Source organism: Schistocerca gregaria, chromosome X (assembly GCF_023897955.1).
Source record: "Schistocerca gregaria isolate iqSchGreg1 chromosome X, iqSchGreg1.2, whole genome shotgun sequence".
In the NCBI taxonomy this organism is placed as follows: Eukaryota; Metazoa; Arthropoda; class Insecta; order Orthoptera; family Acrididae; genus Schistocerca; species Schistocerca gregaria.
This window is the reverse complement of record NC_064931.1, coordinates 844,354,006-844,379,793: the sequence shown is the minus strand read 5'-3', so window position 1 is coordinate 844,379,793 and position 25,788 is coordinate 844,354,006. Positions and strand designations below refer to the sequence as shown.

At 40.9% G+C, this 25,788-nt stretch overlaps 1 protein-coding gene across 6 annotated transcripts in view; it reads left to right on the top strand.

The window, feature by feature from the left end:
* LOC126297452 (MAP3K12-binding inhibitory protein 1-like) overlaps positions 1-25,788 on the top strand; it is a 100,805-nt gene that overhangs the window by 61,249 nt on the left and 13,768 nt on the right. For all 6 annotated transcript variants that reach the window (XM_049988310.1, XM_049988309.1, XM_049988312.1 and 3 more), the window contains one exon: positions 15,391-15,553. In XM_049988310.1, coding sequence (XP_049844267.1) covers positions 15,391-15,553 — 163 coding nt within the window. The remainder of the gene's footprint in view (positions 1-15,390; positions 15,554-25,788) is intronic.

Sequence of the window (25,788 nt, the reverse complement as noted above, 5' to 3'; positions counted from 1 at the left end):
CCTATGTGCTGCTTGGTGACATTAATGTGCACCATCCCCTTTGGGGTTCTCCCAGAACCTGTCAGAGAGGTGACCTCTTGGCTGACCTCTTCAATCTCATCTGCCTTAACATGGGAGCACCCATGTTCCTTCACACACACACACACACACACACACACACACACAAACACACAAACACACAAATTCCCACTTGAACCTCTCCTTCTGCACTGCCTCACGTACCCATTGTCTCTAGTGGTCTGTTCTTTCTGATATGTACTCGAGCGACCATTTCCTGTGTGCTATCCATTTGCTGACTCCTATGCCACCTAAGTGCACACCCAAATGACAGCTTTCTAAGGCCAACTGGCAGCTTTACCCTGGCTTGTTGCATAGCTGGAGGAGGAGATGGGAATGCTAACCTGACACTGGGCAATTTTACAAAACTGGTGGCCTTTGTTAAACCAAATTTCCCCAGTTGTGATGACCATGTAGAATATCTTACAAATATTATCCTTACCACCACAGAACGTTTTGTTCCTCCCACATCCTCTTTACTCGCCATGACCCGGCCCCTTGGTGGACTGAGGTGTGCCACAACACAATTTGTGCATGGAAATGTGCTCTCCTTTCTTTAACCATCATCCTACAATGGCAAACTGCAACATTATAAACAGTTGCATGCACAGTATTGTCATGTTCTTAGTGGGGATTTCTAGCTCCTCCCACTACCACCCTGCTTTCCTCCACTGGGAATGACTGGAGGAGGCTCGGATGATACCCTTCTCTTCTCATAATAGTGAGTGCTGCAATGCCACCTTCACTGTGACGGAGCTAGATCATGCTCTCAGTTCATCCCGATCCTGTACCCCAGGGCTGGATGATGTTAACATTCAGATGTTCTACATCTACATTTACATCTACATCCATACTCCGCAAGCCACCTGATGGTGTGTCGCGGAGGGTACCTGGAGTACCTCTATCGGATCGCCCTTCTATTCCAGTCTCAAATTGTTCGTGGAAAGAAGGATTTTCGGTATGCCTGTGTGGCCTCTAATCTCTCTGATTTTATCCTCATGGTCTCTTCGTGAGATATACATAGGAGGGAGCAATATACTGCTTGACTCCTGATTGACTCCTATGTTCTCGAAACTTCAACAGAACCCTGTACCGAGCTACTGAGCGTCTCTCCTGCAGAGTCTTCCACTGGAGTTTATCTATCATCTCCATAACACTTTCGTGATTACTAAATGATCCTGTAACAAAGAGCGCTGCTCTCCGTTGGATCTTCTCTATCTCTTCTATCAACCCTATCTGGTATGGATCCCACACTGCTGAGCAGTATTCAAGCAGTGGACAAACAGGTGTACTGTAACCTACTTCCTTTGTTTTTGGATTGCATTTCCTTAGGATTCTTCCAATGAATCTCAGTGTGGCATCTGCTATACAGACGATCAACTTTATATGATCACTCCATTTTAAATCACTCCTAAGGCCTACTCCCAGATAATTTATGGAATTAACTGCTTCCATTTGCTGACCTGCTATATTGTAGCTAAATGATAAGGGATCTTTCTTTCAATGTGTTCGCAGCACATTACACTTGTCTACATTGAGATTGAATTGCCATTCCCTGCACCATGCGTCAATTCGCTGCAGATCCTCCTGCATTTCAGTTCAATTTTCCATTGTTACAATCTCTCGATATACCTCAGCATCATCCGCAAAAAGCCTCAGTGAACTTCCGATGTCATCCACAAGGTCATTTATGTATATTGTGAATAGCAACGGTCCTACGACACTCCCCTGCGGCAAACCTGAAATCGCTCTTACTTTGGAAGACTTCTCTCCATTGAGAATGACATGCTGTGTTCTGTGATCTAGTAACTATTCAATCCAATCACACAATTGGTCTGATGGTCCATATTCTCTTACTTTGTTCATTAAACAACTATGGGGAACTGTATTGAACACCTTGCGGAAGTCAAGAAACACGGCATCAACTTGGGAACCCGTGTCTATGGCCCTCTGAGTCTCGTGGACGAATAGCGCGAGCTGTGTTTCACACGATCGTCTTTTTCGAAAGCCATGCTGATTCCTACAGAGTAGATTTCTAGTCTCCAGAAAAGTCATTATACTCGAACATAATAAGTGTTCCAAAATTCTACAACTGATAGACGTTATAGATATAGGTCTATAGTTCTGCACATCTGTTCGATGTCCCTTCTTGAAAATGGGGATGACCTGTGCCCTTCTCCAATCCTTTGGAACGCTACGCTCTCCTACAGACCTATGGTACACCGCTAGAAGGGGGGCAAGTTCCTTCGCATACTCTATGTAAAATCAAACTGGTATCCCATCAAGTCCAGCAGCCTTTCCTCTTTTGAGTGATTTTAATTGTTTTTTTTTTTTTATCCCTCTTTAGTCTATTTCGATATCTACAATTTTGTCATCTGTGTGACAATCTAGAGAAGGACCTACAGTGCAGTCTTCCTCTGTGAAACAGCTTTGGAAAAAGACCTTTAGTATTTCAGCCTTTAGTCTGTCATCCTCTGTTTCATTACCATTTTGGTCACAGAGTGTATGGACATTTTGTTTTGATCCACGTACCGCTTTGACATAGACTAAAATTTCTTAAGATTTTCTGCCAAGTCAGTACATAGAACTTTACTTTCGAATTCATTGAACGCCTCTCGCATAGCCCTGCTCACACTACGTTTCGCTTCGCGTAGTTTTTGTTTGTGTGCAAGGCTTTGGCTATGTTTATGTTTGCTGTGAAATTCCCTTTGCTTCCGCAGCAGTTTTCTAACTCGGTTGTTCTACCACAGTGGCTCTTTTCCATCTCTTACGATCTTGCTTGGCACATACTCATCTAACACATATTGTACGATGGTTTTGAACTTTGTCCACTGATCCTCAACACTATCTGTACTTGAGACAAAACTTTTGTGTTGAGCCATCAGGTACTCTGAAATCTGCTTTGGCTGAAATCATTGATGCAGTAATCGCTTTATGATCGCTGATTCCCTGTTTTGCATTAACTGTTTCAAATAGTTCGGGTCTGTTTGTCACCAGAAGGTCTACTATGTTATCGCCACGAGTCGGTTTTCTGTTTAACAGCTCAAGGTAGTTTTCAGATACAGCACTTTAAAAAAATTCACTGGATTGTTTGTCCCTGCCAACTGTTGTGAACGTTTGAGTTTCCCAGTCTATATCTGGCAAATTAAAATCTCCACCCAGAGCTATAACATGGTGGGGAAATCTACTCGAAATATTTTCCAAATTATCCTTCAGGTGCTCAGCCACAACAGCTGCTGAGCCAGGGGGCCTATAGAGACATCCAATTACCATGCCTGAGCCTGCTTTAACTGTGACCTTCACCCAAATTATTTCACATTTCATATCTCCGTCAATTTCTTTCCATACTATTTCACTTCTTATTGTTATAAACACGCCTCCCCCTTCACTGCCCAGCCTGTCTCTTTGGTATACATTCCAATCTGAGTTTAGAATTTCATTACTGTTGACATCTGGTTTCAGCCAACTTTGTGTCCCTAGTACTATGTGGACATTGTGACCGTTTATTAGTGAGAGCAGTTCTGGAACCTTTCTATAGACGCTCCTGCAGTTTACTATCAGCAGATTAATATTGTTATTTCCTGTTGCATTTTGCCTACTCCTACCTTGCCGCGTCTCAGGAGGCATCTTGTCGGGCCTAGGGAGGGAATTCTCTAATCTAAAAAACCCACATGTGCACTCCACACATACTCCGCTACCCTTGTAGCCACTTCCTGCGTGTAGTGCACGCCTGACCTATTCATGGGGACCCTACATTTCTCCACCCGATAGCGGAGGTCGAGAAATTTGCGCCCCAGATCTCCGCAGAATAGTCTGAGCCTCTGGTTTAAGCCTTCCACTCGGCTCCAAACCAGAGGACCACGATCTGTTCTGAGAACGATACTACAAATAATTAGCTCAGATTCCACCCCGCGAGTGAGGCTTTCCGCCTTCACCAACTCCGCTAACCGCCTGTATGAACTGAGGATGATCTCTGAACCCAGATGGCAGGAGTCATTGGTGCCGACATGAGCAACAATTTGCAATTTATCCATTGTAGCAACATGTCAAAGGACATTTAATCTTTACTTCAGGATCTCTGTTTCTCTATTTCTCTATGGTACATTTTATACACGTTTCTCCAAGTACCTGATTTTAGCTGTCCTTCCATCCATCGATTGGGTTTAACATGTAGTCACTTCTAGCTCCTCCTTTTGTCTTTGTATTCTACAAGTCTGATGTGGGCGCATATGCCCATAGTTGTTTTAGTGCCCGAAGACAATACAAAACAAATGTAGAGAAGAAAGCATGTACACTGTTGACCATTAAAACTGCTGCACCAAGGTGGCAGCATGCAACATACGTCAAACTGGCTTGGAGTGTATTGCAAGTTCGAGTATGCCAATGGTAAGCCTTTCAGTGCAGTTGTGTAGAGTAGAGAGGAGCAACCAACACCATCTACATTTTGCATATAGGGAAAGATTACACAGGGGGTTTCTCATTTAGAAATCTCTCTTTATTGCTAGTTGTTTGTGCCTCATGTAATGAGGAGAAATGTCTATCACCAAATGTGAATTTTGACCATGGCAGGACTGTGGTCTTTGAAGATTGTGGTTTGTCATTATGCGATATGGCTGTTTGCTTTGGTCATGATCCCAAGACTGTCCTATGAATATGAAAGTGATGGGTTCATGAGAATCCTACTCCACACTATGCAGCATCTCAACGATCTTATCGAAGTAGTTCCTGAGAGGATGGACGTAACGTTCACTCAGCCATGCAGGATTGCTCTGCTATGTTGTGTACCTTGAATTCTGATAGTGTTGGTTTGCAGCAAGACAAGTATCCACACAGGTAATGTGATTATGTCTGGATCACCACTGATTGTTGACACAGTGACCATTGCTGCAGTTACCCTTGACATAGCCGCAGAGTAGGGTGCACCAACAGTGGAGCACCCAATGACAACACTGGACATCATTTCATATGAGTCCCAGTTCTGCGTACAGCATCATGATGTAAGAATTTGAGTGCGAACACTCTGAGGAAAATAAGTGTTATGGCATTACATTCATTGTCAATATATGGTCTGAGCACCTGGTGTAATTTTATAGGATGCCATTGAGTACATATTACCTCTGGTTCACATGGAAGGTAATTTGGACAGCAGGTATTACTTTCTGCCATCTTGAGGTCGGTGAGTGTACCCTCTCTTTGAGATACCCGTGTCCTCATTTTCAACAAGATAATGCAAGACTATCCATTGCCTCTGCAGTGCTGACCTGTCTCGACATGGAAGGAGATCAACTGTGGGCCTAGCCAGCACACTCTGTACATCACACAACAATTGAAAACATCTGGTCATGGATTACTGGGAGACTAGCACTCCACCACTTGCCAGCCACTATAATGGATATATTCTGGCGTGGAGTTGAAGCAGCAGCCTGGAGTGATGTAGCCATATATGTCATCCAGGCTGAGTTTGACTCAATGCCCAACTGGGTTAGAGGCATTGTCACAGCTCTGTGTACTAAATTCCAGAACCTGTATAACCCCAAATCACATTAAAATTTAATCATGCGTTCTTTGGATTCTACTGGATTCACAAATGGCCATCAGAAAAAACCATAGAAAATTTGAAAGAAACTAATAAATAAGGAGAATCCTATTTGGACTCCGAAAAGATGTTTGTAAACACAAGAAGGGTGTAACTTAGCAAAGTGAAAAGATTCAGGATCAAGACCAAGATCAACAGTTAAATGTATACAGAGCACCTATAAACAGTGAGAGGTCTCAATAAGCAAACAAAAAGAGGTCAGTGAATAAAGAAGAAAGGGGACATGATACTCAAACAAAAGAAATCACTAAACAAAGATACCCATAAACAAATAAAGTTGATCACTAAACAAGGAAAGAGGGATTGCTGACAAAAGAAAATTATCCCAAAACAAAGGTTGAAGTGATTTTTCAGTTTCTCTCAATGTACTTCATGAAAAAGAGTTCACAGGTGAACAGCCAGACATTAGTGTCCAACAGACACAATATTTTGGCAAGCGACCACAGTGACATCATCAGGTGATGACTGCTGAGGTTCCAGCACCAGGCTTCAATCTCCTCCTACACCCCGCCCCTCCCCCCTCTCCGGCCATCGTGATTTAGGTTTTCCGTGATTTCCCTAAATCACTGCAGGCAAATGCCGGGATGGTTCCTCTGAAAGGGCACGGCCAACTTCCTTCCCCATCCTTCCGTACACCGATGAGACCGATGACCACGCTGTCTGGTCTCCTTCCCCAAACAAACAACCAACCAACCAACCAACCCTCCCCCTTCCAGATTTTCCAAACATGGTCTGCACCAAAGTACAGTGTGTCGAGCATCTGTTACATTCACGGACTGCACCCAGGGGCATGTGCTGGTGGTGTCTTTTTAGTATCTCTGCCTGTTCTTGAAGTCAGTTCATGGCGAGATGTCTTCTTTCTCCTTTTAATCAGGTTCAGAGCGGGTTCTCAGACCTTACTAAGCATGTAACTGCTATCTTGATTGATCAGCAGTTCCCGTACTCGAATCTCGGTGGATTCTTTAATGATGCAGTCCTAGTATTTGGATGTCTGTGTAAGTGCCTTGTTTTGATCATAATTAATTCTGTGTAGTTCCAAGAGGCAATGTTCAGCAACCATCGACATGGTAGGCTGATGCAGTCTGGTATGTCGTTGATGTTCTTGGCAACAATCTTCGATAGTATGCACCTTTTGACCAATGTAAGTCATGCCACATTCACAGGCAATCTGGTAGACTCCAGATTTCCGTAGTCCTAGATCGTCCTTGACATTACCAAGCAGTGCCTGTGTCTTAATTGGTGTGCGGAAGACAGTCTCCACTTGATGTTTTTGAATAATTCGACCTATCTTTCCCAATAAAGCGTCTCTGAACAGAATAAATGCTGTGCCCTCATACTGCTGAGGTTCCTCTTCTATGTACTCCGGTTGTACAGTCAATGTGGGACAGAGCTCTCTAAATTTGTGTCTTTGTGTAGCCATTTTCTGAAAAATCAATCTCAGATGTAAAAGTTCTCGGTTAAGGCTCTCATTGTCAGACAGGGTACGAGCCCTGTGAACCGATGTTTTGAGGATGCCGTTCCTCTGGGCTGGATGGTGGCAGCTGTTTGTATGTAAATAAACGTCGGTGTGCATTTTCTTACAGTACACACTCTGGCCCAATGTGCCATCTGCTCTTCTTTTAACCAGAGCATACAGAAAATGGAGCACTCCATTCACTTTGACTTCCATGGTAAACTTGATGTTCTCGTGTATGGAACTGAAACGTATGAGGAAACTGTTCAACTTGTCTGTACCATGTGGCCATATGACATGTGTCATCACCATAGTCGAAGAAACAGATAGGTTTCCACTGTGGTGAATCCAGGGCTTCCTCCTCGAAATGTTCCATGAACAAGTTGGCAATGACTGGTGAAAGTGGACTCTCCATGGATACTCCTCCTGCCTGCTTGTAATATCCACCATTGAAGAGAAAATATGTTGACATCAGGTCATGCCTAATAAGGTTGCTTGTCTCTGCATCAAACTTCTGACCAATAAGTTCCAAGGATTCCTGTGTAGGCACCCTTGTGAAGAGAGAGACAACATCCAAACTCACAAGGATGTTTGAATCATGAAGTCTGAACTTGTTAAGATGCCCGACAAAATCCACTGAGTCGTGAATACGAAGTGGACATTTTCCGACATAAGGACTAAGCATATCCATTGGGTATTTTGCAAGTGAGTACATCGGAGCACCAGTTTTGCTAACAATTAGGCGTAAAGGCACTCTCTCTTTGTGTACCTTTGAGAGTCCGTAAAGTCTTGGTCGAACACATGCTCTCTGTCATAGCTTCTTTAAAACATTGCCTGGTAAGCTGGATTCTTTGAGAAGAGCTGTGGTCTTCCTCCCCACTCTCTTGGTAGGATCAGTGTTGACCTTCTGATATGCACTGACTTCGAGCAAACCATGCATTTCCTCAATGTAATCCTGATGAGACAAGATCACAGTTGTGTTGCCTTTGTCGGCTTGTAAGACTACAATATCTTTGTCTTCTTGTAGCTCCTTTATAGCCGCCCTCTCCCTGATAGAGATGTTCGGTTTCACAGGTTTAGTTTGCATTAGAGCTTGACATGTTACGTGACATACTTCTTCAGCTGATTCAGGTGGAAGTCGTACAGTTGCCTGGTCCACTGCACTGATGATATCATTGATAGGTGCTGCTTTAGGAGTTGGTGTGAAGTTGAGTCCTCTCTTAAGAACTGAGAGCGCATCTTCATCCAGTTGCCTGGCTGTGAGATTACTGATAGTCTTGCAGAGAGCCTCAAGAGGTTGTCCTTCCTATAAATGCTCAAATTTTGAGGTCTGTTGCGCAGTGGCCTTTCTTTGTGCAGAGTCCCCTGTGGCTCATGTGACACCATCAATCCATTCCCACATCCAGGAGATGAGCTGGTAGGCCAGCTGTAGATGTAGTTTCAGAAGTTCTCTGTTAGTCAAGCCTAGGCACAAGTGAGTGAAACTTATTCTTTCACGAGCCACGGCAAGGCTGGCACATTTCCTGATTCTACTGGCTGTGTCAATGTGATGCGCCACCTTTTCGAATTTTAGCACCACACACTCTTCATGGCATCTTATGAGGAATGCAAATGCACTCACTAAACGGCTTCTCTGGTGTGCCGCAGCTTGTCAAGTCTTTTCATGGTGCGATACATCTCCCCCCTGTAAAGGTATGTGATGTGATTCTTCAATTTCTCCTGGCGTACTTCATGATGAAAGAATTCTTGGGTGAACAGCAAGGTGTTAAGTGTCCAATGGGCACAATATTTCGGCAAGTGACCATGTTGCCATCATCAGGTGCACTGTCGAACTGACTCCCGAGGTGCCGGCATCGGTGTTTTATCTCCTCCCTCCCTCCTTCCAGGTTTTCCGAATGCGGTCTGCGCCCATGTGCGGAGCACCTAACGTCCAATCCGTTCTTGGACCCCACTCAGGGGCACGTGCTGGCAGTGTGTTCTTAGTATTTCTGCCTGTACTCTAAGTCAGCTTGTGGTGGGCTGTCTTCTTTTTCCTTTTAATCAGATTCAAAGCAGGGTCCCAGGTCTAAGAATGTAACTGCTATCTCGGTTGATCAGTAGTTTGTGTACTTAAATCTCGATGAATTCTTTAATGACTCAGTCCCAGTATTTGGACATCTGTGTAAGAACTATCATTCTGTGTAATTCCGAGAGGCAATGTTCAGCAACGGCCAACTTGTTAGGCTGCTGCAGTCTGGTATGTCATTGATGTTCATGATAATGATATTCGATAGTACGTGCACCGTTTGACCTTTGTAAGTCATGGCACATTCGCAGGCGATCTGATAGATTTCGGATTTCCGTAGTCCTCGATCGTCTTTGGGCGGAACACAGTCTCCACTTGATGTTTTTGAAGAATTCGACCTTTCTTTCCCACTAAAGTGCCACAGAACGGAATAAATGCCATTCCCCATTCTGCTGAGGTTCCTCTTTCCTCTGGTTGTACAGTCAGTGTGGGACATAGAGCTCTCCAACTTTGCTTCTCTGTGTAGCCGTTTTCTGGGAAACCGACATCAGATGTTCAAGTTCTTGGTTAAGGTTATCATTGTCATATAGGTTATGGGCTCTGTGGCTAGACTGTGGGTGCATAGTGTATAAATCATTGTGACTTGCATACCTGAAGACCATTCACACTATCTACCATGATGGGATCAGTCTGCCCATGGATACTCACAGGACCAGCCCATACTTAGTCTGCACTGATCACCATCCGGTGGGAACTCCTCATGGTGCGTCAAGCCTATAAGATGCTCACTGCTCCCAGTTGATGAGCATACTGTACTGTTGCTTGTCCAGCTGTCAAACACATTTTCTCAACTCATGCTTGGGGAGTCACTTGAAGCATGTCATCTCTATAGCAATATGTTTAAATTGTTGTTTTATAGTTTGCAATTATAATACTGCAGTATTGGAACAGTGTGTTAGATAATAAACATTTTGTCCTATGTGCACACCACTACTAGTGTTCTCAGGGGTTGTCACTTGGTAGCTACTGGTGAGCCCCAGCGTTAGTTCTCTTTGCACTGCTCATTGTAACTTGTCTGATGTGTGCTAAAGTTAGCTGAATTACCAGTTGGATTGTTTGGTGTGGTTGTTCCACACATGCATAAAAAACTATATTCAGTCACTTGTGAAGACAGTACGTAACTTTGTATCCTTCTACAACATGCATTATTCTCGTACTCTCGCTGTGCTGGTATTACTGTTGTACATCTGCTATGATTTTATTTCCATAGGATGGTTTGAGAATGGACATAAGTCCAAAACCAGTCACCATCAATAAATAAAGGAGACGTCCTGCTACAACTTACAACTGTATTCCAACCACTTCTTTCACTAACACATCAAGTGAACATTCTACGGATTTCTTCCCTCAGATAATCCACAACTAAATGAGTAGCTTCCATGAGTAATATCCATACAGAAATATGGTTCTCACTGTGTGTGTTTTATGAGAGAGAAAAGCTCCATCCACTGTAAAATAATAAAGAAATTTGTAATCTTCTTCTAAAAAAAGGTGCATGTTCCAGAAGCAGTAGTGCGCCTCCAAACAATGATTTATCAACAATACACTTTACCACTACTAGTCATTTCCTTTCCTATTCCACTCACAAATAGAGTGAGGTAAAAATGACTATCTACATGCCTCTGTACGAGCCCTAATTTCTCTTATCTTCATGGTCTGTACACAAAATGTACATTGGCAGCAGTAGAATCATCCTGCAGTCAGCTTCAGATGCAAGTTCTCTGAATTTACTCAAGAGCGTTCCATGAAAAGAATGTTGCCTTCCATCCAGTGATTTCTACTTCAGTTCCCAAAATATCCGCATCATACTTGTGTACTGTTTGAACCTACCAGTAGTAAATCTAGCAGCCTGCCTCTGAATTTCTTCAGCATCTTCCTTTAACCCGTCCTGGTGCTGATCGCAAACACTCAAGCGGTACTCAAGAATGGGTCATACTAGTGTCCTATATGTGGTCTCCTTTACTGAGAAACCACACTTTCCCAAAGTTCCCCCAATACACAGAGGTCAACGCTTCACCTTTCCTATTACAGTCCTTTTGTGCTCGTTCCATTTCATATCGCTTTGCAACATTAAGCCTAGATATTTAATAAGTGTGACTGTGTCAAGTATTCGAACATTATGTATTTGCTTTTCCTACTCATCTGCATTAACTTACAATTTTCTACATTCTACATTTAGAGTTAGCTGTCATTCATCACACCACCTAGAATTTTTTTTTTTAAATTTTGTTTCCACTTACAATCACTTAACGATGTCACCTTCCTGTACCTCACACTATCTCTGGTAACGTACACTAAAGTGACAAAAGTCATGAGGTACATCCCAATATCATGCCCGACCTCCTTTTGCCAGCCGTAGTGCAGAAACTCGACATGGCATGGACTCCACAAGCCATTGGATATTCCCTGCAGAAATATTGAGTCATGCTGCCTCTGTAGTGGATCATAATTGCTAAAATGTTGCTGGTGCTGGATTCTGCACATGAACTGACCACTGAATTATGTCCCATAAATGTCAGGGCTATCTGGTGGGTCAAATCATTCGCTTCAACTGTCTAGAATGTTCTTCAAACCAGTCACAAACTATTGTGGACCTGTGACATGGCGCATTGTCATCCATAAAAATTCCATCATTGTTTGGTTGTAAATGGTCTCCAAGTAGCTGAACATAACTATACCCAACCAATAATCAGTGCAGTTGGACCAGAGGACCCAGTCCATTCCATGTAAACACAGCCAACACAATTATGGAGCCACTACCAGCTTGCACAGTGCCTTGCTGACAACTTGGGTACCTCACTTTGTGGGGTCTGCACCAAATTCAAACCCTACCATTATCTCTCACCAGCTGAAATTGGGACTTACCTGAGCAGCTCACGGTCTTCCAGTCATCTGGGGTCCAACTGATATGGTCATGAGCCCAGGAGAGGCGCTGCAGGCCATGTCATTCTGTTAGCAAAGGCACTTGCGTTGATCATCTACTGCCATAGCCCATTAATGCCAAAATCTTTCCACAAGTTTGTCGTACATCCCACATTGATTTCTGCTGTTATATTGTGCAGTGTTGCTTGTCTGTTAACACTGACAAATCTATGTAGATGCTGCAGCTGCTCTTGGTCATTAAGTGAAGGCTGTTGGCCACTGTGTTGTCCGTGGTGAGAGGTAATGCCTGAAGTTTGGTATTCTCGGCACACTGTTGACACTGTGAATCTCAGAATATTGAATTCCCGAATGACTTCTGTAATGGAATGTCCCATGCATCTAGCTCCAACTACCATACCGTGTTCAAAGTCTGTTAATTAATGTTGTGCAGCCATAAGCACATCAGAAACCTTCCACAAGTATCACTTGAGTACAAATGACAGCTCTGCCAATGCACTGCCCTTTTATACCTTATTTTTGGGATACAGCAACCATCTGTATTATGTGCATATCACTATCCCATGACTTTGGTCACCTCAGTGTACCATATGCTTGTATCTTCATTAAAAGTCTACAGTGTGGTACTGTGTCAAATGGTTTTAGGAAATCTAAGAATATGGAATCTGCCTGTTGCCCGTAATCCATTGTTCGCAGGGTATGACATGAGAAGTGGGTAAATTGAGTTTCGTGTAAGTGTTGCAATCTGAAACTATGCTGATTTGTGGACAGAAGCTTCTCTGTCTCAAGGAAATTTATTATATTGCAACTGAGAATATGTTCAGGAATTCTTCAGCAGACTGGTGTTGCCAATACTGATCTGTAATTTTGTGGGTCCATTGTTTTACCATTCTTATATACAGGAGTTATCTGTGCTTTTTCCAGTCACTTGGGACTTTGCGCTGGGCAAGTTAAGGAAGGGGCCAGTGCCACAGAGTACTTTTTGTAAAACTGAATTGAAATTCTGTCCGGATCTGGCAACTTAGTTGTTTTCAACTCTTCAGTTATTTCTCTATACCAAGGATATTTCTGTCCCCTCCACATGGGAGTCCGTGTGACAGTCAAACAACAGTATGATTGTACAGTTATCCTGGGTGAACAGTTTCTTATATGTGAAATTTAAAACTTTGGCTTTCAGTTTGCTGTCTTCTACTGCCACATCACACTGGCCATTTAGTCACTGGATAGAAGCCTTAGACTCACTTAGTGACTTAATGAAGGACCAGAATTTTCCCAGGTTTTGATATATATTTCATGAATTGCTAAATGTCTCAGAGCTTAATATTTTGCATTTCAGCCAGCTTTCGGTTCTGAGAATAATTTGAACATGAGAAATTTCCTGGAGGGCTGTAAATTTGGGAACTTTGTTATAAATACTTTGACAATGTACTAATAAAATTTTGTAGTTGAAGTGTCTTTACTCTGAAAGGGGTCTGATTTTGATATCTGTACGTCGTGTACAAGTGTTCATCAGAGTACCTCAAACTATCACCCAGCCTAAAAATCCCCATGTGCATTCCACACGTACTCTTCTATCTGAGCAGCTGCTTCCTGTGTGTAGTGCCCCCTGATCTATCAAGGGGAGTTGTACGATAACCAACCCAATGATGCAGGTCCAGAAATCTGCAGTCAAGACTGTCACAGAGTCGATAGAGCCTTTGGTTCAGAGCCTCCACTCAGCTCCAAACCAAAGGATCCTGATCAACTATGGGAACAATGCTGCAAATTGCAAGCTCTGCTTGCATGCTTCACGCAGGGTCAGCAGTCTTTTCCTCCAGCTGCCTGTTTAAACTGAGGATGATCTCAGAACCCAAGAAACTGGTTCGTTGGTGCCAATATGAGCCACAACTTGCAGAGGATTACACCATGCATGCTCGATAGCCATAGGCAAGGCCGCCTCCGCATCTCGGATGAGGCCCCCCCCCCCTTTCTCCCCCCAGCAGACATTCTAAGTGTACATTGATTTTCTTACCAGCCCTGAACACTATTTCCCTAACGAGCTTGATAATTGGCCTAACATTGGAGCTCCCGATAACTAGGAAAACCCTGTCCCCATGCTTCTTCTCAGACTCTGCTGAAGGAACAGCCATTGTGCACACACAGGGCGAACAGGAGAGGTGAGACAGCCCGTCTCCCCATTGGCCCTCCATCTCGGGCAACATAAACGCATACCACCTGCCACACAACCTGCTGTGAGAGCAGATCCACTGCATTGGGTGCAGTAGGAGGGGCCTCAGAAGCAGGACCCGTAGACGAAACAAGGGACACCTGAGGTGTGCTGCGTTACCTGATGCGTCAGATTCCTCGCCACTGCTACATCCCAAAGCAGCAGCCTGAATACAACTGACTGTAGCCAAAAGTGCATTCAGCTCTTTGCGAACTGCGGTCAGCTCTCCTGCGTTCACACAAAGCTTGCACACATCCTACCCATCCTAGCATGGCTAACTGAAGAAGTAAACTATATAAACACAGACAGAAATGAAGATATGCAGTTTGTTGCACTCCTGATGTGTCACCAGTGGTACACTGATGTCTTGGTGACCATATAGCTAGCTGTTCAGAAGAAATGACTACAGTACTACAGATTCCCAGGCTCAACACTTATGGTTACAGAACCTGAGATTAAACGTCTTAACCAGAAAACATGCACAAAATGTAATAAATATGCTACTAAGAAAATACAGAAAAAGCTAAATACATAACTTGGTGCTATGCAGGTGTGTAACAGGTGACAGCTGGAGTCTGACTTTTCTTCAGTGTTGTGGCTGTACTCCTCAATGTTAATAGATAAAAATTATCCATCAATGGCAATCAAGGCTACTGTTTGCAATTATAAAATTTTGATCTAGGTTTAGCTGGAGCTTTAACTCAAGCTGTTTATTCCAGATTTATTGAGCTGATGACGGTAAATATTCAGGAACCCGAAGACAATCAGATGGTATCAGACGTCATGAGTGAAGAGCTAGTTCCTGAAAAGATTTGGTGCCTAGAACACTGTGACAACTTACTTAGAGAAAACACACCACAGCTAATTGTAGTACTGAAGTTTGTTTTATGGAAGCAGACAACACAACAAACATACTCCACACCTTTGAAAGCAATAATTTTAAATTGTTATGATACTGGTGTGTCTAAATATGTCATTGTGTGTACACCACTACATGAGTCAGTCATATTTTTACTTTACTGCTACACCTGAATTGATTCTGTGCATATCTGAATAAATTTATATGAATTTTCAAGTTTTAAAATCATTATTGAAACATTGTACTTATTTGACGGAATAATTTGCATTTTCAGATTGACTACAGAATTAAGGCGTTCTTAGCACGCAAACGGGCTGAACTTGATGTACAGAATGTAGAAGAATATTGTCTTCATATTGGAATGAATCCAAATGTGTGTGCACGTGTTGATGCAACAGTTCATGAACACAGAAAGCGGAAGAAGAGAAAATTTGAGTGTAAGTATATACAGTGTGTCTTTATTAGAATTCTACTCCTATATTCCACTTCTGAGGAAATTTACAGTCAGATTGTTCAGAAACAGGCTCAAATAGAGGAGTTGATGGTATTATGATGTAGACGTTGGAACAGAGTAATAATATTTCTTAGTTTTTGAGACCCATAGTTTAAAAAAATGTATTTGTCAACATATCAGTTGCATACATAATAATGAGAACTTCTTAGGTATTTGGTCAGGACTTTGTATCCTTTTAAGTATGTAGACTATATTGTTCCACGTATTGCCAAAGGAGAAGTTAAGCTTGTCTCACCATGTTGTACACAGCTGTATAAATTCATCAGAAGTTCAATATTTTCGCATGTAAACCCATGTCATTTTCAAGGCATGAACCGTTAAAGTCCTAAAATTACAGTAACTGTTGCTTTTCAAGATATTGATGGTTTTCGATGTTATCGGTCAGCATTCCCTGGACTTATTCACAGGTGATGGTGAATTGTTTGCTTGTTCAATGGATTATAAGTGCGGTTTGTCACTGTAATGTCGAACGAGTTAGTTTACATTCATAATGCCTGTTAACAGTGAAAAATATGACAACTTGCCAACCATTTTTATGATAGTCTTTTACCTTAGTCTTTTCTACCTTTAATTGCTTTTTACACGCAGTGATCACACTTACCTATAGTCACACACACACACACACACACACACACACACACACACACACGCACGTGGTATAATACAGTTCAAATCACAGCAAATGATAATTATTGCAAGCATTTTCAATTATCTTGTCATTAGACAATTGTTATTTTAAAAAAAACTGCACTTCATGTCTCCAGAAAGATGTGTCAGCTGTGCTTGCCTCCTGACATCACTCAGAGTAAATCTCTAGAGCAGTGGATGCAACATCCTCAAGACATGAATTAATATTTATCTCACAACAATTGTTCAAAATTAGTTTTGATATATACTATTCCCCTCATAGATTTGAATGTATAATACAGTGTACCATAGACAAATGAGCCTGACTGTTGTCCACAACAATGCAGTTTGGCAATGTGGACATTATTCGCCTGCTCTCTACCAAAGGACCTGAGGACAGCCCGAGAACCCAAGTAGCAGGCACTCAGTGCCCTTGCCTCTATAGCTGCTGGCAAGTTCTCCTCCATGTCATGAATGAGGACACCCCCACCCCCAGCATATTGAGTGTACACTGGCATTCTTTCCCACCCTGCCTGCTATTTCTCTGATGAGATCCATTACATACGTAATGTTGGAGCTCCCAATGACTAGTGTACGTGCCCTCTGCTCTTTTCTGACTGGGCACGAAAATTGGACACTTGCTCAACAGCAGAGGTATCCCATGCTGGCTCAGAAGTATTATTAATAATGGGTAGCACCTCGTGCCTGTAGCTAAGGTGAAAGGGGCCAGCCATGCAGTCTGTTCCCTCTATCACTTTCCGTCCAGTGACACGTGAACCCATCACTGTCCGCTACTTACTCTTGAGTGAAGATGCACTGGTCAGATGTTGCATACCTGATGATGCAGCGACAAACAGGTCACCAGGGGATTTCAATGGCACCAAAGGTATTACATTCTCAACACGTGTGCGCTGATGCTGTTGCAACTTTGTGCAATTACCAGAAGCTTGTAGACCATGGCCAATGCAGATTCTAGCTGTTTATGGACAGCAGTCAGTTCTCACAACCACCACAGTTCCTATCCATATTGTATGTGTGTAAAAAAAACTGAATAAGATCTCAAAAAATAGAAACAAAACTTCATGAGTAACTGAAAAAGTACAAACAGCCCTTTGAAAAATAGAAAATTACCTGACTGTCATGCTACTGAGGTAGGTATGATTGCAAAATACAAATGATAAGAATAAACAAACACTAAAATTTGCTCTGCAGAGTTCTCAGCATAGGCCAAGATCGCGAGAGCCACAAGCTCTTAATCCTTTCGTGGTTAAAATTCATTGTACATATATTTGAAAAATAAAAGGTCAAAAACTGCCTTCCTGCATGATAAGTAATACATTTTCTCTATCAAAGAGATTTTAAGCTGACAGATTTTGAAAATCGGTGAAGTGACGTGTGTCCTGAGAATGTAACTAGATTCACACTTTCGTGTGAACCTGGGATTTTCAGAGTTAGATTTTTAATTTTAAAGTGATTTTATCAGGATGGCAATTGTGGAAAAGAGTAAAACAAATCAGTATCAGAACATATTTATTCTCCTGACAATGAAAAACACAAAATGTCGTACACAAGTTTTCAACGTAACATTTGAAGAGGGCATTGACGTACCACATGCCAATGTTTTCTACATCCTGTGAAATTTTCTGGGGCATGTATATCCTGATATGTATAAATTATGAAAATACCAACAGAATTATGGAGATGTGTAGTAATGTTTGAAAACAATGTCTAAGATTATAAGAAAACACAGTTGCCTCAGTTATTCTTGGAATGGAGGAGATAGAGAATAAATTCGCTTTTTGTGTAGCAAATGCATTGTACCACCTATAGACCTCTTGCCACCCCATTTCATCGCTCGCAGCTTTCTATATATCCACCACATGGTTCGCAATATTTTTCTCTCAGTTCTGAAAGGAGCTCACAACATGCTGGCACTAGATAGATATGAAATACGGATGTTCCAACACTCAAAACTGATTGTTACATTAGTGGGACATATATATCAATCATGAAAGGGTTAAAATACAAATAAATTTCAGTACTGAAAATTGATTATCAACAGTTACTTTTGACTGGAAACACAAAAGCTATGACAGGAAACAAAAATTTCTCAAACTCTAAAGCACTGATCTGAACCACAGGATGACAATTATTGAAGTACATAAAAAGAGATAAATTGTTTACATACTACCGTGTGCACACAATTTATTTAACATCTAAATATCACTACAGATATTTGGATTTAGATTATGACATTTTCAATATGCCTCTAATCATTGGCAATGATGTGAATAGTAAAATTCTGCATAGCCCACTGAAGTGTCAGTACATTGATGCTGTCGAAGACCTGAACTGCTGTTTTCAGCTCAGCAATGTTTTTGGGGTTATTACTGTACACCTTGTCTTTAATATAGCTTCACTAAAAGGAGTTGCATGCATTCAGATTCGGAGAAAACGACAGCCAATCGAGGCCCATGCCAGTGGCCTCTGGGTATCCCGGAGCCAGAATGCGATCCCCAAAGTACTCCTACAGGACAGCAAATACTCTCCTGCTTTGATGAGGTTGAGTTCCATCTCGCATGAACCACATCTTGTCAAAATCAGAGTCAGTTTGGATAATGGGGATAAAATCATCTTCCAAAACTTGCATGTACCGATTGGTAGTCACTGTACCATCAAGGAATATGGCACTGATTATTCCATGACTAGACATTGCCCACCAGACAGTCACCCAGTGAGAGTGAAGAAACTTCTCGATCGCGAAATGTGGATTTTCAGTCCCCCAAATGCGTCAATTTTTCTTACTGATGACCCCATCCAAATGAATGTGGACTTTGTCACTAAACAAAACCATACCATGTGCATACTAATTCTCATCAAGCCCCACAGCCAACTGTACAGTTTGAATGTCCTAACACAAACCATTCAGTTAAACGTAGTCATGTGAAGTGGTGTTTCAGGCAGCAGGTTGCTACCCAAGATATGCACTCAGATTTATCTGAAAAACTTAATCAGTTAGTAAATTCTAGTCTACTCTGAAGTATGGTAGAATACCACTAAATGAAACGATCTGTACATACAATCGATAAGCTGCTCTGGTAGGAGGCTGGAGCCCTAGGAAGCTGTAAGGAAGTGGTTGAAATTTAAGTAGTGTATGACCTTAGGAATAGAGATAAAGGATTTTGCTTAATTTCAGTGTGCTTTTTCCCTTGTCAAAAAACAAAAGCAGAAGGACAAGAGTAATTGTTGCTACCTCACCCATTGGTTATTAATTTGCATTGGTGTGTGTGTGTGTGTGTGTGTGTGTGTGTGTGTATTTTATGAATACCTTCTCCGCTACTTGCTGATCAGTAACTTTCCTTTTCATAATATTGTTACATTCCATTCTCAATTTTCCCTCGTTAGATTTTTATGTTTACTTTCATGCAATGTCATTTGCAAAATGCTTGCCTGCCAAGAAATCTCAGTCTTCTCTCTTGTAGTAAGAATTACACACTGCAGGCACATAGAATTGTCAAATGACCTGTGTATCAGAACTTTTGTATAGATTGCAGGCTTTTTATTGAGGACTTATGATGTTGCCTAATAGTTTTTTTATGCCGCTTCTTTAACACAAGTGCTAATCATGCTAAAAACAGTGAATCACTCTTAATTATGCAAATGTGTTCTCCTTTTTATTGTTCCCTTTTCCTTTTACTGCACAAGGTTTATTCATCATTTTGGAAAGATAAATAATGCACTTATTGGTTACCTAACAAACTAATAACTAAATAATTCACTAATTTTGTAAATAAAACAGAACTAGTCCCGAACTAACCCACTAACTAAACAATTCACTAAATATATAAATAAAACTGATCTGGTGCTAAAAACTAAATTAAACTAAGGCAAGAAACATTGAGAAAAGGCTTGATGGAAAACATCTCACATGGGAAACACCACTGCACTGGTCTGCTCTGCTCTACTCTTCAGGAAACTATTTCTTAGTGTGACTGCCCACCAGTTGTAATGAATGTTCTCCCATGGAAGGGCACTTTCCTCACCATGAACACTTCTGACTTTGGTTTACTGTCAGAAATAGGCACAGGGTACTTACACTTTTCTAGGTGAGATGAAAATTTTTACAGTTTGTCCAGTGTCTTTATTTGACAATGTCTGTATAGTTTGATGCAAATGCCCTTTAGACATGCATGTGTGCCTGAAAGAACAGACACTGCTGAGGATTTACAGCCATATTAAATTATGAAATGTATTTCAAATGGCAAATATGGTATTTCATCAGCTGTGTGGTTTACTGGCACATGAAAGTTTGTGCCAGACCGGGACTTGAACCCGGATTTCCCACTTATTGTGAGCAGTCACCTTAATCACTTTGGCTATCTGTGCATGCCTCCGGGCTGATAGAAATTTACATGTCTAATAGTGTCTATATGTGATTTTTACATAGGAACAGTGTATGTTTCTCTTGTCAGTTTGCCTTACTTTGTCAGGTTTGAATCCTGGTCCAGCACAAATTTTTGTCTCTCTTTAGTAAACCATACAACTGAAGTAATGTCATATTCACAGTTTACGAATATATTAAATAATTTACTGCAGCTGTAGACTGACAGTAGTATCAGTAATGTTATTGCTCATCCATATTTTGTTCATGTATCGAGGCGGGGGGGGGGGGGGGGGATAAAATAAAAAATGACATGAATGCATGTCTCAAGGACATTTGCAGCCAACTATACAGACACTGTCAAATACAGACACTGTGCTAACTGTTTTTCATTCTAAAGCAAGGCAAACTGACAAGAAAAACACTGTTTATAACATTCATTAGTATCGAGTCTTCCCTCCTCAGCATCAAAGATAACATAAATTTTGTTCTTTCTTTTGCACCACAGAGAGGGAGGAAATAATTTTCATAGTCAAGTAATTGCTGTTTTGTGCATGATTGTAATTTCAGTGTAGTTAAAAAAAACAACAGTTTTATGCTTCATTCGGAAAACAAATCAGTCTAAAGCTATGATTTACAGTTGTATGTCAGCTCCATACAAGTGATTGTAAAATGTTCATTTATTCATATTATTGTAATACTCTGTAATTTTGTGCAAAATTGAATCCTTAATGTGAAACTAACTTAAAGAAAAAGTGTCACATGTTTATAGCAAAAGTATATCAAAAGAGAGGAAATTGTAGTCTGTTTTTTCCAAAATAATATTTTCAAGTAGAAGTTTCAATGTATTGCTCAATTTCTCTTAGCCGGGTCAGATGGGGAAGCATAAATTCAAAAAAGGCTACAATTTTTACTTCATAAATTTTCAGAGTATGATGTTTCATCAATATGTGGAACTCAAGTTTCCTCCATGGTAAAGTCTGATGTTTTTAAGGGTTAACATTTTTTCAGTGCTCTAAAATGCTTTGGTTCCATAAGTGGTGACATTTTCAGTTTCATGGTACATGGCATTCCCCACTGCTCAAACGGTGTCTGGAAGAAATACAGCCCACAAGAAAATAAATTGTTGATGTGTTGTAAATAATGGAAGGAGTAAAGTCAATGCATAGATGAAGTGTTGAATGGTCGATAGGCACATAAACAAGATTGAAATCATCACTAAGCTTTTGATTGATATCCTTACTTGAAGCAAACAGTCTAACAAAACACACACATGTGCACGCATTGTTTAGCTTTTGGATGACATGCTTCTACACAAAATATACAAGTCATACTCATATACTTGCATGGCTACATTGTTCTGGCTAACCACATTATGGATTTGGGGGGAGGATTTGGAGGGAAGGGTGGCTCACATCTGACATTTTGGAGGGAGAGTTAACAAGTGCACAGGGTAGTGATGTGCCACTGGTGACCTAATTCTGGTGCAAGTAGGAAGAGATGAAAGAGATGCGCACATGGAGGAGTGAACTAGGAGGAGGAAATAGAACAGAGGAAGAGGGAGAAAGTGGGGAGGAGGGTTTGAGAGTAGGATGCCTGAAGTGGGGATCTTGAGAACTGGGATGTGTGACAAAGGAAGCTGGGATAATTTTAATGCCCCTCTTTGTTTTGTCATCTGCCCCCTTAAAATTCATTTTTCCATTTTAACTTAATTAACATTAACATTAACATTTGTGAGTATAACCTATATTTTCATAAAAAAGAAAAATTGGCCCTCAGTTTTAAAGATTATAACAACATATCTAATTTTGTGCGTAGTTTTATGTATGTAATTGATTTTCTAATTTATTTTGACTATTCCTAGTTAGTATCCTTTTTTATAGGGCAAAATCAGTAATTGTTTCGTAACTTAAATTCTATTGTTGACATATAAGCAGATATAAGTTCTGTAATAATTGTAAACATTTGGTAGATGAAGTAATAGTCATCTTAAAGTATCTATTTAGCTCTATTCAAAAACATGTTAACAAAACCAGCCCTTCATTAATTCCAAAGTAATTAACAGTTTTGCCAAAAGTGTTTTTTGCATAACGAAATATGTTAATTTCACAATTTAAATAAATAATTCAGCTTAACCCTAGTAGTAGAAGAAACTGCTAAAAAGAACCAATTTTTTGATGTATTCACTTAATTTAATGAGTTAAGTTTTAATTCTAATTTCTGTAAATTTAACTTCAAATGATGTGTAGTTTCAGCACCTATTATTGTGATGGTATATAAGGGCCCAATTTTTGGTCGCAAGACAGTCAGTCCTCTGCCAAGTTTCAGACGAATAACCAGTGCTGGTTAGAACAACAACAACGCTTCATATTAACTGTGGAATAAGTGTTAAACAATTAGGCTGAGTGTAAAACCAGTGACAGTGTCTATTCTATACATACCTGTGTACTCTTCAAGAACTGTGAACGTTGTGGTTAGGCTTATACTACTCGTAGATGTTCAACAGGAAACTGTTGTAGCAGTATGTGGAGTTTCGCCTGCAAACTATTAATGAGGCTTATGGGAAGTTTAAACAACAATGCACTGGCCATACATCTATAACTGTGTATTATTAGGGGGTTGCGAATAGTGAATTAAAAGTACTGAAAAAATGTAACTGTGCATCTGTCGGCTACATCATTTATAGTAGTCAGTGCCGGAATCCACAACCCATTTTTCAGCCAGTGTAGCAACGCAATACGTTGACATCGAGAACAATCACCAAACAAATGAAATAATATAAAGCAGGTGGAACTGCCACAGATGGTGATAGATGTAGGACAAGGGCTTGTGTAGATTGAGACCAAAATACATTAAGTGTATTCACAAATGAGATAATGGACAAACATAGCTGTAGAATGGACTGATGACAACGAAAATTTGTGCCAGGCAGGGGCTCAAACCTGGATTTTTCACTTATCGCGAATGGTCGCCTTACCATTTGTCTATTCGTGCATGACTCATAGCCATACCCAAACTTCCATGTGTCATCAACCATGCTTCTACAGCCTACTCGTACATTCATTATGTATATTCCTGTACAGGTGGGTCATTTTATTTGAAAGTTAGTTGCCCGGTGTCGACAGATAAATATGATATTGCTGTGTGTGTGTTGTTCTGAATTACAATGCAAAGTTCCTTTGAACATGCATGCATGGCCAAAGGAACAGGCACTGTGGTGACTAAAGCTGTTATGAAGCACAGTATATGTATTTGCAGTCATGAATATGGATAATTTTGTGTCATAGTTCAGAATAACATGGGTGCTGCAATACTGTATCAGGCCAAAATTGTGGGATTGGAGGCTGTGCTGTAAGGACAATTTTCATATGTTTACAATTGAGTCAGCTTAAGTTGATCCCTGACAGTTACAGTTACCTCAACCAATAATGTAATGCGATTTTGTAAACATCTCTATGTCAGTGCATCAGTGTTGTCACAGCTTTGTAGATGGCAACTGTTTTCACCTGCAGCCATTAGCGTTTCACAGTTGAAAGCTGGCAACAGTGCTGCAAGATGTCAGGGGTCTTCTTAAGGTGCCTCAAGTATAGTTCAGAGTAGTTGCTATTGTGTGGTGGGGGAGGGGAGATCCAGGGGGAAGGGGCTGTGAAGCAGCCATTGAAGTTGAGCATGTTGTGATCAGCAGCGTATTCACCATTGGTTTGTCTACTCTACTCTTGTCTGGAGTTTGGTAGGGGCCATTTGTTGTGGTAGTCAGTGGTTGTGGGTCATGCCATTGTAATAGTCTTTGCTGAAGTTACAGTAGAACAGATATTTGATATTCCTAATTTCACAGATGGCCTTAGCTCTGTTAGGATTGGATATGCCTGTGGCAGGACAGGATTCTCAAAAGGCTTTACCTCTGATAGGATGGGATATACCTGTGACATGACTGGAATAGAATGTGCTTCGTGGATGCATAAGAGAGGTTTTGCACCTAAATCTTCCACAGGGGTATGACCCTTATAGTAATTACCCAAGTGAGATAGAAATGCAGGAAATATTTAAGGGTCTAATTAAATTAACCAAATGAAATATCTGAAAAATTACCCAGAAAGGAGAAGGGCAGAAGAAAGAGAAGCATGGAATTACAAAGATGTGAATTACTACACAATTCTGCTGATTTTTGCAGTGACTGGTAATTCACAGATAGTTGAAACAGTGCAGATATTTTGTAATACACAATCTTATTTTGAGATCCATTTCTTAAACTGGGTTTTTCCAGTGTTTAGTTCCAAACTTTACATAATAATATACATTAAAGTCATTAAATGTGACTCTGAAAGTGACATACAGATTACTGAATATGATTTACAAAGATGCCCATGATCCTTTGCAAATTAAGATGGTGTTGCTCTTACAGCACCATACTTTAAAAAAGCAACTGTCGTAAGTGAAAATGAAGAATACAGAAAGGATGTTTTGGAACTACAGTTTGTTTCAAATTTGTCCTTTTTATAATCCATCACATCTGCACCTGTAGCTGAGTTTCTAACACATGCCTGTTTGTCGATGGTGATCTGTCTGTCAGATAGGGATTTTAAGGTCAGCAGTCACTTAGTGCTATTCGAGAGGAGTAGGCCATGTGCTGGCACTGTATTTCACCCTCTCAGGCCAGGGAAAGCCAAAGGCAAACCGCTTCCAGTAGGACATTGCGAAGTACAGTGATGCAGGACTGTTGCACTTGCTTCCCGGAACTCATTTCCTGAGTATGGGACCACTTTAGCTTTGATAATCCGTCATAATCTTACCAGGTTGTTTCTTTTCCTAAAATAGCTTTGGTACACCTTCAGTCACAAATTATCGTTATTTTTTTTGCGACTGTGCTGTTTTCTTTGGATGATAAAGGGTACACAGTTTTATGATATTATTTCATTAGCTATGTTTATCATTTCTCTGAACTCTGCTGAATTCCTCCTCTACCTCCTCCTCATCAGAGTCATTACCATCATCAGAGATCTTGGAATATGCCATTATTCATATTTGTTCATCTCTTGCCAATGTTTTTGAGAACCTGGATGTTCCAAATATTTTGATGTTTTCTGTATTGTAATCAATAATTCACTAGTGTCAGGTCACTAAATTGTCGAGGTGTTGTTTCAGATCTTGAA